Genomic DNA, 16,327 nt, shown 5'->3' with positions numbered 1-16,327 from the left:
GTGCTGCTGCAGCCCTTGAGCAGAGCTGGTAGTTGTGCAGGATTTGAGTTGGCGCCATGCCTCTGTTGTAAATATGCACAAACTCACGGGTAAACACACGCTTCCTCCCCCCATTTCTGATGACCCCTCACCCCAGTCGGTGTTCCTGAGGTCAGAGAAAATTGTAGGATCGTGATACCGATCTCTGCTGCCTTGGCAGAGTAAGCGATGCTCTATCCTGCTGTAGGAGCCCAGGACAGGGGGTTATCGGAGCCTATGGAGGAACCTTCCCTATAGTAGGGAACGTGCCTGAATCTTTTGTTGAAGTGGAATTGCTTTTGCAGTATGGTTAAAGGGGGGCTCAGGGGTGCTACCAGCAGCACCAGCATCTGGTGCAGCATCTGTACTGGGAGCTGTGAGATGTCTGTGAGGAAACAAACACTCTGACTTGAATCACAGAATCATAGAATCTCCAGGTTGGAAAAGACCTCTTGGATCATCGTGTCCAACCATTCCTATCTGCCACTGAACTATATTCCTGAGCTGCTCTCCACAGAATCATGGGATGGTTTGGCTTGGAAGGAACCTCAAAGCCCATCCAGTTCCTGCCATGGGCAGGGACACCTCCTACTGGATCAGAAGCTCCAAGCCCCATCCAACCTGGCCTTGAACCCCTCCAGGGATGGGGCAGCCACCACTGCTCTGGGCAACCTGGGCCAGGGCCTCCCCTCTCTTCATGAAGGATTTCTCCCTAAGATCTCAATCTCCCCTCTTTCAGCTGAAAACCGTTCCTCCTCATCCTATCCCTGCATTCCCTGACCCAGAGCCCCTCCCCAGCTTTCCTGGAGCCCCTCTCAGCACTGGAAGCTGCTCTAAGGTGTCTCTACAGCCTTCTCTTCTCCAGGCTGAACACCCCCAACTCTCCCAGCCTGTCATCATACAGGAGGTGCTCCAACCCTTGGATCATCTTTGTGGCCTCCTCTGGTCTTGCTGTAACAAGCATGTGAGCATGGCAGATTTTAAAGGGGAAAACGTTTCTGCAGGATTGTTTCCCTGCCCCATTTCAAATGCTTGATCTCTAAGAGGGAGAGAAGCCAGGCTTTGTGAGGATGTTGCCATCATCCACTTACAGCTTACGCAGGGCAGCACGTTTAGGTTTGAACTTCAATCCAAGGCGTAGTCAGCAAGTAACTCCTGCACAGAACGTTTAACTAGAGGAGGCTAAACATTACTAGAAGAAATTCCTTGGAAAGTTTGTACCTTTTCCAGTGAAGGAGTCTCCATTAATTCAAGTTTTTGTGCACTGCTCCTCTACTCCAGAGAAATGCAAATCATAGAATCAGAATAACCAGGTTGGAAAAGACCCACTGGATCATCGAGTCCAACCATTCCCATCAATCACTAAACCATGTCCCTCAGCACCTTGTCCACCCATCCCTTAAACCCCTCCAGGGAAGGTGACTCAACCCCCCTCCCTGGGCAGCCTCTGCCAGTGCCCAATCACCCTTTCCCTGAAAATTTTTTTCCTAATGTCCAGCCTGACCCTCCCCTGGTGGAGCTTGAGGCCATTCCCTCTTGTCCTGTCCCCTGTCACTTGGGAGAAGAGCCCAGCTCCCTCCTCTCCACAACCTCCTCTCAGGGAGTTGGAGAGAGCAATGAGGTCTCCCCTCAGCCTCCTCTTCTCCAGGCTAAACACCCCCAGCTCTCTCAGCCGTTCCTCATCAGGCCTGTTCTCCAGCCCCTTCACCAGCTTCTTGCTCTTCTCTGGACTCGCTCCAGAGCCTCAAATGAAAAGGGGATTAGAAGAAGTCTGGAAGCAAGGCAAAGCAACAGGCAACAGTTTTGACAGTAGGAGCAAAGAGAAGAACAGGCCTGTTTTGCAGGTAATTTATTGATTTCTCCAAAGAAAGGCTGCACAAGCATAGGGCGTGCAGTATCCGAACATTTCATCTTGGTGAGTGACCCACGCTTCACCCTCAGCAACACAACTGCTAGAACGCGAGTTGGAGACCCCGTTAGCCGCACAGGAGGTGTTAAGTGGAGAGGGAGAGCCTTCAGCCCAGGTTTTATACTAGAAGCATGTTCTGTGCTGTAGCAATAGAGGAGAGCGGTTGTCCAGTAAGGAGTAGCTGGAACGGAAGTGGGAATGGAGCGCTGCGCAGGTTCCCCAGGGTCAGGATGCCAGTTTGTGGACCGCTACAGTGATGCTGTCATGCTTCTGGATCATGATATTCCTAGAATAAGAAAAGAAGCAGCTGTGACAAGGAGGAGCTGACTTTGGTGGGAAACTGTAGAGGGGCGTCACTCAGTGGCTGCAGCAACCACCAACTCTGTGCTAGACCTGCCGGTCATTGAATCTGGGAACAGAAAGGACCCGTGGAATTTGTCCAGTCCCTGTGCTGAAGTGTGTTCATCTCCAGCAGGCTGCACAGGAGTGTGGGTTTGAATATGTCCAGAGAAGGAGACTCCATGACCAGTTGCTGTGTCCCTTCTGCCTGCTCCCATGAAGAATCATCAATCATGGAATGGTTTGGGTTGGAAAGGACCTCAAAGGCCATCCAGTCCCACCCCCTGCCATGGGCAGGGACACCTCCCACTGGATCAGGGGCTCCAAGCCCCATCCAACCTGGCCTTGAACCCCTCCAGGGATGGGGCAGCCACCACTGCTCTGGGCAACCTGGGCCAGGGCCTCCCCACCCTCACAGGAAAACATTTCTTCCCAAGATCTCATCTCAATCTCCCATCTTTCAGCCTAAAACTGTTCCTCTCATCCTAGCCCTGCGCTCCCTGAACTCCCCAGCTTTCCTGTAGTGGTAGAGAAGTCTTTGCTGACTGGCTCCAGTGTGGGTTTAATTAGGATCCCAAGAAGCACAGAGCTGCAGTAGCCACCACCATTTAAAAGGTTTCCTGCTGCTTTTACAGCTCCTGCTCCTTGAGGTACCAGTAATCTAAGGAGTTCCCATGCATATGGCAGTGACTGCCTTCACCCCCGTGGCTTTGCAGATGGGGCTTCCTTCATGCCTCCCACTTTAGCTGAAAAAAGGGGAGAGCTGCTGTAGGGCTCCGGGGAGAATGCAGACTGGGAAGAAGGGGCACCCCTGGCTGGAAACCCACCCGCTGTCTGACTCGAGGCACACCACGGGTGTATCGGTCGGGTCGGAGGTGAGCTTGGCTGCCTGCTGGGCGAGGACGGAGACGATGCCGGCGTGCTCATCCGAGAGGGTTCCTCGGCCTGCGAGAGGTGGGAGATGATGGGTCAACCATGCGTGCTGTGACAGCGCTGGGGGGGGGAAAAGCAGCCTCCCCTGGGCTGGATGGGGTAATTCCCCTCCCTGTGGGCCAACGCAGATGTTCTGTTACCCCTGTTACCCCCAAAACCAGCTAAACTGGACTTAAGTGGCAAGAGGGCTCTGCTCTCCTCAGAGGTATCCATTCCCCTCCCCACGGGCTGGCGCAGTTTCTCCCCTGTTACCCCCAAAACACCTCAAAGCCTGGATTTAAGCATCAGGAGGCTCTGCTTTCCTCCTGGCTGTAGGAGAAGCAGCATCCTGGGGCCAGAGGTGTCCATTCCCCTCCCCGTGGGCTGGCACAGCTTCTCCCCTAACTGTTACCTCCTGAACTACCTAAACTGGACTTAACTGACAAGGAGGCTCCGCTTTCCTCCGGGCTATGGGGGAAGGTCTCCACAGGCCAGGGATGTCCATTCCCCTCCCCATGAGCTGATGCAGCTTCTCCCCTAACTGTTCCTCCCCAAACACCCCAAACCCTGGATTTAAGCAGGAAGGAGGCTCCGCTTTCCTCCTGGCTGTGGGGGAAACAGTGTCCCTGGGCCACAGGTGTCCATTCCCCTCCCCAGGAGCTGATGCAGCTTCCCCCCTGTTACCCCCCAAACTACCTAAACTGGACTGAAGTGACAGGGAAGCTCTGCTTTCCTTCAGGCTGTGGGGGAAGCAGCATCCCAGGGCCAGAGATATCCATTCCCTGACGCATCTTCTGCCCTGTAACCCCCCAAACACCCCAAAATCTAGACTGAAGCAGCGAGAGGCGCCGGTCCCCTCCTGCTGCGGGGGAAGAGGTGCAAGTGGGGCCTGGGAGGCCCTGGGGACACCGGGGAGGGGAGCGGGGTGCATCCCCCGCGGTGCCCGGTTACTCACAGCCCAGGTTGAGGCCCTGCGAGTCGGTGCAGAGGACGCCCACCACGGCCGGACTCTTCATGCTGCGAGGGGAGGCGGACAGCGGCGGTCAGCGAGGGCGGGAACTCCCACCCCCCGGCCGAATCCGGCTCCCTCCCCGCCCCCGCGGCCCCTTAGGGCACGGCCAGACCCATCCCTGCCCCCCGCCGTGTCTCCCCCGGCCCCTACGTCTCCTCCAGGTGCTGCTCCAGCGTCCCCTCCATCCCGCCGGGCCGCACTTCCGCCCTGCCGGGCGGCGGCGTCACCCACGTGACCCGAGGGGACGGCGGCTCCGCGGGGCCAAAAGGGCTCACGGAATCGCAAAGTCGCAGAATCACCAGGTTGGAAAAGACCCAGAGGATCATCGAGTCCAACCATTCCCATCAATCACTAACCCATGTCCCTCAGCACCTCGTCCACCCGTCTTTTAAACCCCTCCAGGGAAGGGGACTCAACCCCCTCCCTGGGCAGCCTCTGCCACTGCCCAATCACCCTTTCTGTGAAATTTTTTTCCTAATGTCCAGCCTGAACCTCCCCTGTTAGAGCTTGAGGCCATTCCCTCTCGTCCTGTCCCCTGTCCCTTGGGAGAAGAGCCCAGCTCCCTCCTCTCCACAACCTCCTTTCAGGGAGTTGCAGAGAGCAATGAGGTCTCCCCTCAGCCTCGTCTTCTCCAGGCTAAACACCCCCAGCTCTCTCAGCCGTTCCTCTTGTTCTCCAGCCCCCTCACCAGCTTTGTTGCTCTTCTCTGGACTCGCTCCAGAGCCTCAACATCCTTCTTGTGGTGAGGGGCCCAGAACTGAACACAGGATTCGAGGAGCGGTCTCACCAGTGCCGAGTCCAGAGGGAGGATAACCTCCCTGGCCCTGCTGGCCACGCTGTTTCTGATCCAAGCCAAGATGCCATTGGCCTTCTTGGCCACCTGGGTCCCTGCTGGCTCATGGTCAGTCGCTGTCAACCAACACCCCCAGGTCCCTCTCCTCCAGGCAGTTTCCAGCCAGACTTCTCCTAGTCTGGAGCTGCTCAGGGTTGTTGTGCCCCAAGGGCAGGACCCGGCATTTGGCCTTGTTAACCCTCCTGCTGTTGGTCTCAGCCCATGGATCCAGCCTGTTCGGATCCCTTTGGAACCTCCCTGTTCTCCAGCAGATCCACGCTTCCACCCAGATTAGTTTCATCCGCAAACTTGCTAAGGGTTGATGGCGTGAAGGTTCCCACTCAGCCTCCCTGGGGAAAACTGCTTTAAAGACCCGGATCGATCCCATCGCCCTGCCTTGTCCCCATCCCTGCGAGCCTCCCAGGCTCCATGCAATGGAGCAGCCCCTGCAGGCTCACGTGTGCACCCTGCCCTAAGCTGGGGGGCAGCTGCAGGTGCAGGACACGCACCCCCTTGCCCCCCAGAGCATCCCTGCACAGGCAGCATTCTCATGGAGTCATTGAGGTTGAAAAAGGCCTCCAAGATTACTAGCTCCAACCATCAGCCTGACCTCACCGTGCATGCTAAACCACATTCCCAAGTGCCACATCTACATAATTTTGAACCCCTCCAGGGATGGAGACTCCCCCAGTGCCCTGGGCAGTCTCTGCCAAGGCTTCACCACTCTGTCAGTAAAGAACTTGTTCCTAATATCCAGCCTAAACCTCCCTGCTGCAACTCAAGGCCATTTCCTCTTGTCCTATCACTTGTCACCTGGGAGAAGAGAACAGCACCTGCCTGGCTGAACCTTCTTTCTGGAGCTGCCGAAAGCAATGAGGTCTCCCCTCAGCCTCCTCTTCTCCACATTAAGCAGACCAGGTCCCTTAGCCGCTCCCACCCTGTTCTCCAGACCCTTCCCAGCTCTGTTCCCCTTCTCCAGACACACTCCAGCCCCTCAATGTCCTTCTTGGAGTGAGAAGCCCAAAACTGAACCCAGGATTCAAGGTGCAGCTTCACCAGCACTGAGTCCAGGGGTCGATCCCTTCCCTGCTCCTGCTGGCCACCCCATGGCTGATCCAAGCCAGGATGCTGGTGGTCTCTTTGCCCACCTGGGCCACTGCTGGATCATGTTCAGCTGCTGTTGACCTGCACCCCCAGGGCTGTTTCTACCAGGCAGCTTTGCAGCCTCTCTTCCCCAGGCCTGGAGCTGCACGGGGTTGTTGTGACCCAAGTGTTGGACCTGGCACTTGGGTGAATCCCATCCCATTGGTCTCAGCCATGGATCCAGCCTGTCCAGGACCCTCTGCAGAGCTTTCCTGCTCTCCACCAGATCGACATTCCCACCCAATTTGGTTTCACCTGCAAACTGACTGTGGGAGCATTCAATTCCCTCATCTAGATCATGGCTAAAGATATTAAACAAAGCACAGAGCCCTGAGAAACACCATTCCTGGATTTTTTTCCCCTCTCTTATTTGTGTTTTGCTCCCTCTACCCAGGACTGTCGAGGATTTACAAAATGCAATTCAAGTGATGTTTTAATCATGACACCCCTGTCCTCCCTCTCCAGCCAGAGCATCTGAACCACATCAAAGGATGTAGGGACATGACAACAAAGGAACGCTGGTGGGAGGCTAATATTTGGAGCAAGAAGGGCCACGCTGGACTCGTAGCCAAGACTAGGGCCACGCATACAGTAGCCAAGACCCCCATCCCATTCCCAGCGTGCAGAACGGTGTTGAAAGCGATGCTCAGCCTGGCCCCAGCCTCGCCACCGCTGCAGAGTGGGAGGTAATTTATGGTGGATGCATTGCAAAGCTCGGTGACGCTAATAAGGTGCCGTCTGAAACCGTTCCTCCCTTTGCCTGGCAATAGATCTTGGCTTGTCAGGTCAGAAAATTAAAATGTTATTGATGGGGGAAGTGAAGTGCGGCAGGATTTTTTTTATGTTCTTTTTCTTCCCCTTTTGTTAAGCTGGGAGCTCTCTCGGGCAGCACCGAGCGCCCCAATCTCACCTGCCCAGGGGGACCCCCACTGCATCCCACCCTGCAGCAAAGGCTGGGAGTTATATTGCCTTTTTTTAGGACTTTTCTCCCCTCTTTTCTCCCAGAAGAAACACAGGACGAGACCACAAACATGCCAGGGGCTGCATCCCTCCATCACTATCTCCTAAAAGAAGCTCCCCTGAAATAACCACTCTCAGGCCATTCCTGGCTGCAGCATTTCTGGAAGGGAGGACTTCAGGGGGATTGATTGGGATTAATTAACTCAATATCAGATGGAGGAGACTTGAACAAAGCAGTAGAGCAGCTGCTACATCAGAAATGCTGGACTCTGCGCAGGGAAATGCCTGGGCTACATTAAACTAAATGAATTTTGGGGCACAACAACTCTGTGCAGCTACAGACCAGGGGAAGAGTGGCTAGAAAGCTGCCTGGAGGAGAAGGACCTGGGGGTGTTGGTTGACAGCGACTGAACATGAGCCAGCAGGGGCCCAGGTGGCCACGAAGGCCAATGGCATCTTGGCTTGGATCAGAAACGGCGTGGCCAGCAGGGCCAGGGAGGTTCTTCTCCCTCTGGACTCAGCCCTGGTGAGACCAAACCTCGAATCCTGTGTTCAGTTCTGGGCCCCTCACCACAAGAAGGATGTGGAGGCTCTGGAGCGAGTCCAGAGAAGAGCAACGAAGCTGGGGAAGGGGCTGGAGAACAAGAGGAGCGGCTGAGAGAGCTGGGGGTGTTTAGCCTGGAGCAGAGGAGGCTGAGGGGAGACCTCATTGCTCTCTGCAACTCCCTGAAAGGAGGTTGTGGAGAGGAGGGAGCTGGGCTCTTCTCCCAAGGGACAGGGGACAGGACGAGAGGGAATGGCCTCAAGCTCCACCAGGGGAGGTTCAGGCTGGACATTAGGAAAAAATTTTTCACAGAAAGGATGATTGGTCCCTGGCAGAGGCTGCCCAGGGAGGTAGTGGAGTCCCCATCCATGGAGGGGTTTAAAAGGCGGGTGGATGAGGTGCTGAGGGACATGGTTTAGTGATTGATAGGAATGGATGGAGTCGATGATCCTGGGGGTCTTTTCCAACCCGGTGATTCCGTGATTCTATGATTTAGCACCGGACTGATACTTTACAAAAGAAATGTAACTGAAAAGCCCAATTAAATGGCGTGGCTCTGATCAGCCCCAAATTTCAACCCCCAGCCTATCACTTCAGGCCATGTTTCCCCCTAGGACTGAGCCCCCCAACTGCTCCTGGTCCCTAATTTGTTCCTATGGACCAGATCTGGCAAGGATGCTCCATCTGCTTGGTGAGGCTGGGGCTGCAGCTCCTCCTGGCAGGGAGCACCTCCAAAATCAGGCTCAGGAGTGTTTATTCCTCAGTGGGAAAAGCCAGAAGGGACTAAATTAATAATGCTGGTGGGGAACCCTGGTAGAATTATAGAATCATGGAATTGGAGAATAGCTTGGGTTGGAAGGGACCTCAAAGCCCATCCAGTTCCACCCCCTGCCATGGGCAGGGACACCTCCGACTTGATCTGGTTGCTCCAAGCCCCATCCAACCTGATCTTGAACACCTCCAGGGATGGGGCAGCCACCACTGCTCTGGGCAACCTAGGTCAGGGCCTCTCCACCATCATCGTGAAGAATTTCTTCCTAAAATCTCATCTCAATCTCCCCTCTTTCAGATTAAAACCATTACCCCCTCATCCTATCCCTGCCTTCTCTGATCAAGAGCTCCTCCCCAGCTGTCCTGTAGGCTCACTACCAACCCCATACCATGGGATGGTAGCAATCCAGGGCTGGAAAAATCCATCTCACTGGATCAGAATCTCAAACCCAGCTTTATTTTCAGTGGCAGAAGTGAACTTTTGTTTCCTGCCATTGTTGTGCAAAGGTTCTGAACCACAATCTCTGCTTGAACAGCCCCAGCCAGCATGGCTGAGGACATTAGGTGTATGGTCTTGAGGATCCTCAGCTGAATCCAAGGTAGACCCATGAAAAGGTTTCCTCCTCCTTCTCCTTCTCCTTCTCCTTCTCCTTCTCCTTCTCCTTCTCCTTCTCCTTCTCCTTCTCCTTCTCCTTCTCCTTCTCCTTCTCCTTCTCCTTCTCCTTCTCCTTCTCCTTCTCCTTCTCCTTCTCCTTCTCCTTCTCCTTCTCCTTCTCCTTCTCCTTCTCCTTCTCCTTCTCCTTCTCCTCCCTCTTCTTCTTCCTCTTCTACTTCTACTTCTTCCTCTTCTATTTCTACTTCTTCCTCTTCTTCTTCTTGTTATTGTTATCGTATTGTTGTTATCATCATCATCATTATTATTATTATTATTAGATTGCTGGACTCCCAAGAGGGCAGCGTGGGACAAAGCAGTGGCTATCAAACGGCCCCAGCTCCATGTGGACATTGCAGAGGCTGCAGAGATTTCTTTCCCTGGATACAACCATGGGGGCCGGTGGGTGTTTCTGGTGACACCCCTCATTCCCAAGCACATTCGTATGTTTTCCCTTGCATCCTCCCAGAACATACAGATTAAAAAAGAAGCCAATAATTCCAGTTTTCCCTGCCTTCTCAGCCACTTCGGCAATTCCTGGTCTTAATCCCTTGTGCTCCTAGGAGATGCAGTTTGAGATAGAGGAGATACACTTCATAAATCAACTTATTTACATGTAATATTCAGACTCAAACACACCCTCGTTACTGAAAAAGATAATATTCCCTCTCCTCCTTCTTTTATTCTCACAAATAAATGCAGCTGAGTCTCTGTTCCTACAGGATATTCATCAAAGAACCCCATCATTACATGTTGTGCTCTTACGAGCTGAGAAGTAGGAGGCTAACTTTATTCTTGTGTTTTCTTTTAGCTAAATAATCACAAATTCTTAATTAAATTCTTAAGTACATCCTTCAGGGATAAATATGGATATAGAGGTGTACTTGGCAAATCCAGCTGTGTTGGCTTAGCTGAAAAATAACCCTGGGAGTGGATGCGGGTGGGAGAGGTGTTGGGTTTTTTTCCCCCTTCTTCCGTGGTTTATTAATATTTCTTCTATACCGTTAGAGATTCAGGTCTCATTTGTTCATTCTGAGATCATCCAGGGGAAGGAAAAAAAAAACCAAGGTGGTGGAGCTGGTAGGGGTTATATAGGGTGGGAGGCGTGGAGCTGTCACAGACCTGGGTGCCGCAGGGGAGACAGATCCCACCCTGGCACCATGAGCCGGCTCCTCCAAACCCTCTGCTTGCTCCTGCTCATCACCTCTTGCCCCTGCGCTGTCATCACTGGGGTAAGTCCGATTCTATCCTTGGAGATTGATTTATTTACCTCTATATTTATTTGTTATTTGGGGCTATAGGGCAGGAATCAGTGCCTTTCGCTGTTTACTTTGGGGTTTATCCCCCAATTTATTTCTTGTTTGGTTTTTTTTTTCCTGATGCATGGATGCGGTTCCCACAGCCAACATGAGTGTAAAGTCTCTCCGATGAGCTTCTCTTTCTGCTTCTTTTCTCAGACCCGACATGCAGGAAAATTAGGGATTTCTGGGAGTTTTCCAGTAGGGAAAAACTAATATATCTTTACTGGCACCCCCCAGACCATGTCCCCAGTCAGGGTGAGGGCTTGAGCACCCTGGGTTGTCTTTCTCACTCCCAAATTAAGAGAAATTATTAAAGGAGGGGGGTGATGTTGGGGTGCAAAGAGGGGTACGATGCTCACCTTGTCATGTTAATGGGCTTTTGGGGCTCAGTGTGTCCAAGAGCTTCGTGCTGCTGAGTAAAAGCCAACCCAAGGGTGATGCTAAAAGCAAGAGGAGCAGTGAGTTTTGGGGACAGAATCCAGGATTTGTGGTGCTGCGGGAGTCCAGATGTTGATTTTAGCCAGGCTTGCCTAACACCCCCTCCTTTTTCCCCTGCCAGCACAAAATCTTCTGTTTAAACCTGAAACGAAGCATTTGCATCCCAGCTGACTCTCCACCTCTTCCCAGTTGATGCGTTTTGTGTTTGACTTCAGCTTGTTCTTGGCTCCTCTTTTCCCAGACTTTCCTTGTTTTCAGACCTCTTCCTTTCAAGCCTGTGGGGTTTATTTGGCTGGATGTCCCCAACCCCTAGTTGCACCCAGAGCTGCAACACCAGGTCAGTGGCACTCACTTCCATCCAGAGCCAAGTAGACCCAGCAGCTCTTGAAATTATTCCTAGGGCTTAAATGACTCTTTTTGTACTACCAGGGCAAAGAGGTTGGATGTGCAGCTCTCTGGCTGCCTGCCTCAGCCCCTGGAGTTTGCAGGGGAGAGTCCCTCATTCCTTATCCCTGATTTTTAACAGTATTTGGGTGTTCTAAGGTATTTTGGATGCTCAAGGAGAATCAGACTCCTTTCAGGAAAGGGAAAAGTCTACAAAAATCCCTTTATTTCCCCCCTACAAGAGGGCTGCAGCCCAAAATTACCCTGCTCTATCCGTTGCCTTCCTGTTTTTAACCCAGCTGCAAATTCCATACCTTTTCATCTGTATGAGCTCCTGGGGGCCCCAAGGAGAGAGGTGTCCAAGGAGGGGATGAACCCAGAGTGGGGATTAGCGTGAGTCCTATCAGTTCTTGTTGTGCTCCCAACCCGATGTCAGGAAACCGGGTCAGAGGAGGTGTCAAGGGTGCGGTGAACTGCTCTAGTGATGAAAATACAGCCTGGGGAGGAAAAATGAGCCTGCTTGGTGCTCAAGGTGCCCCCATCCACCTCTTCTGCACAACCTCATGGGCTTCCAGGTGTGGTGGTGAGCTGGTACAGCATTGCATCCGTGCCTCAGTTTCCCCATCCCAGGGGAAGAGGTGACTCTTTTCCATTTTTGGTCTGCCTTGGGTGGGAGAGGCTGAGTTGTTGGCATTCTTTGCTCCCTGCTACCACCACCAACACAAACAGCACTTGGCATTTGCATCATTTAGCATGTTTTGCAGGCTCAGACACACAATGTGAAGGGGCTGGAGAACAGGCCTGATGAGGAAAAACTGAGAGCTGGGGGTGTTTAGCCTGGAGAAGAGGAGGCTTAGGGGAGACCTCATTGCTCTCTCCAACTCCCTGAAAGGAGGTTGTGGAGAGGAGGGAGCTGGGCTCTTCTCCCAAGTGACAGGGGACAGGACGAGAGGGAATGGCCTCAAGCTCTGCCAGGGAGGTTCAGTCTGGACATTAGGAAAAAAATTTTCACAGACAGGGTCATTGGTCCCTGGCAGAGGCTGCCCAGGGAGGGGGTTGAGTCCCCTTCCCTGGAGGGGTTTAAGGGACGGGTGGACGGGGTGCTGAGGGACATGGGTTAGTGATTGATAGGAATGGTTGGACTCAATGATCCTGTGGGTCTCTTCCAACCTGGTGATTCTATGATTCTATGTGTGCACACAATGAAGGATCTGGACGGTGAAGTCTTCTCTCAGTGCTGCAGCTCTGACTTGGTACCAACACTGCTTCTAAGTTGGGCAGCCACAAACTTTTCCTATGTCCCTCCCATCATCACTGTGTGTGCGAGGGATTTCCCCCTTCACTCTGCAGACCCCATCCCTCCCAAGCCAACCTGCACCTTGCCCCAAAACCTCACTAGCTTAACCCAAAAATGGGAAGAGAGCTAGGAACAACAACCCCCTCTTCCTCAAATCCCTCTTAAGAGGTTACACCCAGCAGCCTGGCATAGGCTGAGTTTTCCGCTGGATGGAGGGGGTCCAAAAGAGGGCAGGGATGCTTTCCCAGGCCAATCTCACTAATCCATCATCATCCCTCTCCCCAGGCCTGCGAACGAGACCTGCAGTGCGGCAGCGGGACCTGCTGTGCCATCAGCCTCTGGCTGCGAGGGCTGCGGATGTGCACACCCCTGGGGCAGGAGGGGGACGAGTGCCACCCTTTCAGCCACAAGGTACCAGCCTGGGGATGCCCAGGGGGATTGGAAGAGGGGAACAAGGACCAGGGAAAGGGCACCAAGCTCTTCACATGGGAGAAAAGCTCCATTAAAGCCCTGGGATGGAGAAGGGGGTTGGTGTTGGGCGGCTGTGAGGATGAGGCTCCAAGCAGCATCAGAGCAGTCTCCAAGCTGCCACGATGCAGCTAGTTTCAACCTTTAAAGTATTTTGAGCAACCTCCTGCTTGTCTGCACCACCAGAAATCCTCTCGATGCCCCATGGGTGCTATAAACCTCGACTCGGAGCTGGGAACTGAGTTCCCTGCCCCTTTCACTTAAAGAAAAGCACTCACCACGCTGCTCCAAATTGAGTTGGAAATGCTCTGCCAAGCGTGGAGAAGCCAAGTTAATGCCACAGAGCTGCCCCAGTGCCATGATTTCTGTCTTATAAGAAACCCCAGCGCACTGGGCTTAGCCTGAAGCGCATCACTGCTGCAGTCCCTCCTCTGTGAGGATTTAACATCAGCATCCCCAACTAAGGAGGGAGCATCCCACTCTGTATTCCCATATTGATTTTGTATGGTGGGAGCAAGATTTAATGACGCTGCCCCTTCTGCTCGCACAAGGAAAGAGCAGAGAGCTTCAGAGGGATCAAAAATTAATTTCAGGCATATTCCCACTAAACCTCTGAGAAAAGCCAGAGATTTTCTCAGGACTTTGATCCCATTAGATAATTTTTCGGTTGCGGCAGAGCCCTGACACCTTCATCTCTCCCATTTCTCTCCGCAGGTCCCTTTTTTCGGGAAGCGCCAGCACCACACCTGCCCTTGTTTGCCCAACTTCATATGCTCCAAGTTCCTTGACGGCCGCTACCCGCTGCTCCCTTGAATTCAAAAACATTGATTTTTAGGGCAATGCTCGCAGCTCGCTGGCTGTGAGTCCCCAAAACCCATTTCTTGCCCTCTCCCATGGCCATCAGGTGCCCACATAGCACCAGGCAACTTCAAAAGTGCTTTTCCAAGGCAGACAGTGTTGTTCTAAGCTGTGTGTTGTATGGGGAAACTGAGGCTCTTGTAGGCTATGCTGCGTTGACATGGTTTAGCAAAGCTCTGCCCCAGCTTGGAGCAGGATCTGGCTCCAAATCCTCTGCAGAGGACAGGATCGAAGGATGGAGTTGTGTTTTCTGCATGTAGTGGGTGCTGTGAGCTAGCTTGCACCTCCCTCCTTTATTTCATACAGTAAAAATCAAGGGTGATGCCATTTGGGAGGAGTGAAAGTAGATGTAGAGGACCCAGCAGCCAAGACCTTCCTTCCATGGTTTTTATCTTGGCACATGGTAAAATTTGGGATGCAAAGCTGACCAACATCGTTTCATCTGCTGAAGCATCTGCAAGGCTGAGCCCAGCGCTGAAGGCGGTGGTGGAGCCCTGACTTGAATTATTTTTACACTTTTCAATCTTGCACTAGGAAGGATGGAAAAATAGAGGGCAGAAATTTCCTTTTGCAGAGAGTTTTCGCAGTTTCCCTGCAATTCCTACTGGATAAACCCTCTCTAAGATAATTCCCATTGTGATATTGCCTGGCTGTGTCTTATCAGTGTATTTTTTCTTCAAGGTGGTGATGGATGATGCCTGCAATTAAAAGAACTTGAGATCAAATAGCTGTGGGGAAGACAGGAGTGGGTTTCCCCAAATTTCAAGCAGCGCAAGAGGCTGCAGCAGGACTGGCCGGAGCCGTGTGGTGCCAGACGTGGCTATTTGGGATGTAGAAAAATACTTTCCAGCCTCTGCATCTGCCTGGTGCTCAGGAATTGTGTGAGGTTCTGGAGTCTGTCTTTATGTCAGTTGAATTTGAGAGGAGAACGGGCTATTAAAGCTAAGAAAATGTGCTAAAAGCTGTCTCAGACACATATTATCAGTTCTCCTCTTAAAACTACATCGTGGAAAAAGTCCTGTATCACTTGAGCTTCCCTTCTGCTTCCTGCAGTGATGCCTGGGAGTAATAAATAATGGCCAATAAAGAAAAGAAATAAAAAAGAATAACCAGCACTTACAGCTAAATAATTCCCCTTTTCGTTTCCTTTCAAGCAGAAAATTGCTTCAAAGCAAAGCTTATTTCTGGGGTTCAGAGGTTGCTCCTGGGGAATCCTTGGGGTTGGGGGCCAGGAACTGTGTCATCTTCCTGTTCTGTGCCCCCCGTTTGGTGGGGTTCGGGGGGATTTAGGGGGGTTTGATGCTATCACAGCAACTGCTCCTCTTTCTAAAGACCCCAAAGGACACCAGAAACTTGGTATGGCAGATGCTGTGTTATCACAGAGAGCAAAGGAATTCAGATTGGGCATCTGATGCTGGGTGAAAGCTTTCCTGCGCTTGTTCCTCCTGCAACAAAACACTGTAAATCTGGTGAAAATAAAACACTGCAATGACCAGGTTGGTTTTATTTAGTTTTTTTTACACATCAGAAGCAGTGCTTTTATTTATTTATGAGGCATTCTGCTTCAGAAACTGTCACCCCTGGCCTGGATAGGCGCACACTCTCCTGGGTGGAAAACTGGTTGGCTGGAGGGCCCAGAGAGTGGTGGGAGATGGAGTTAACTCCAGCTGGAGGCCAGTGACAAGTGGTGTCCCCAGGGCTCAGTGCTGGGTCCAGCCCTGTTCAATGTCTTTATCAATGACCTGGATGAAGGCATCGAGTGCACCCTGAGCAAGTTTGCGGATGACACTAAGCTGGGTGGAAGCTGGATCTGCTGGAGGCTAGGGAGGCTCCAAAGGGATCTGAACAGGCTGGATCCATGGGCTGAGACCAACGGGATGAGGTTTAACAAGGCCAAATGCCAGGTCCTGCACTTGGGGCACAACAACCCTGAGCAGCTCCAGACTAGGAGAAGTCTGGCTGGAAACTGCCTGGAGGAGAAGGACCTGGGGGTGTTGGTTGACAGCGACTGAACATGAGCCAGCAGGGGCCCAGGTGGCCAAGAAGGCCAATGGCATCTTGGCTTGGATCAGACACGGCGTGGCCAGCAGGGCCAGGGAGGTTCTTCTCCCTCTGGACTTGGCACTGGTGAGACCAAACCTCGAATCCTGTGTTCAGTTCTGGGCCCCTCCCCACAAGAAGCATGTTGAGGCTCTAGAGCGAGTCCAGAGAAGAGCAACGAAGTTGGTGAGGGGTCTGGAGAACAGGCCTTATGAGGAACGGCTGAGAGAGCTGGGGGTGTTTAGCCTGGAGAAGAGGAGGCTGAGGGGAGACCTCATTGCTCTCTGCAACTCCCTGAGAGGTGGTTGTGGAGAGGAGGGAGCTGGGCTCTTCTCCCAAGGGACAGGGGACAGGACGAGATGGAATGGCCTCAAGCTCCACCAGGGGAGGTTCAGGCTGGACATTAGGAAAAAAATTTTTCCCAGAAAGGGTGATTGGTCCCTGGCAGA

The 16,327-nt window shown here is 52.7% G+C and overlaps 2 protein-coding genes across 2 annotated transcripts; one reads left to right on the top strand and one right to left on the bottom strand.

The window, feature by feature from the left end:
* Positions 1-1,851: 1,851 nt before the first annotated feature.
* LAMTOR5 (late endosomal/lysosomal adaptor, MAPK and MTOR activator 5) lies at positions 1,852-4,416 on the bottom strand. Its single transcript, XM_069875817.1, has 4 exons — positions 4,341-4,416; positions 4,134-4,195; positions 3,094-3,211; positions 1,852-2,213 (listed from the first exon to the last, which is right to left on the bottom strand). Exons 1-4 carry the CDS (start codon positions 4,373-4,375, stop codon positions 2,153-2,155), a joined length of 276 nt encoding a protein of 91 aa, XP_069731918.1. The 5' UTR covers positions 4,376-4,416; the 3' UTR covers positions 1,852-2,152.
* Positions 4,417-10,167: 5,751 nt separating this feature from the next.
* PROK1 (prokineticin 1) lies at positions 10,168-14,668 on the top strand. Its single transcript, XM_069875816.1, has 3 exons — positions 10,168-10,324; positions 12,798-12,923; positions 13,695-14,668. The coding sequence occupies exons 1-3, from the start codon at positions 10,253-10,255 to the stop codon at positions 13,791-13,793; spliced, it is 297 nt and encodes a 98-aa protein (XP_069731917.1). The 5' UTR covers positions 10,168-10,252; the 3' UTR covers positions 13,794-14,668.
* Positions 14,669-16,327: the final 1,659 nt, after the last annotated feature.

This window comes from Phaenicophaeus curvirostris, chromosome 24 (genome assembly GCF_032191515.1).
Source record: "Phaenicophaeus curvirostris isolate KB17595 chromosome 24, BPBGC_Pcur_1.0, whole genome shotgun sequence".
In the NCBI taxonomy this organism is placed as follows: domain Eukaryota; kingdom Metazoa; phylum Chordata; class Aves; order Cuculiformes; family Cuculidae; genus Phaenicophaeus; species Phaenicophaeus curvirostris.
This window is presented reverse-complemented; position numbering and strand designations above follow the sequence as displayed.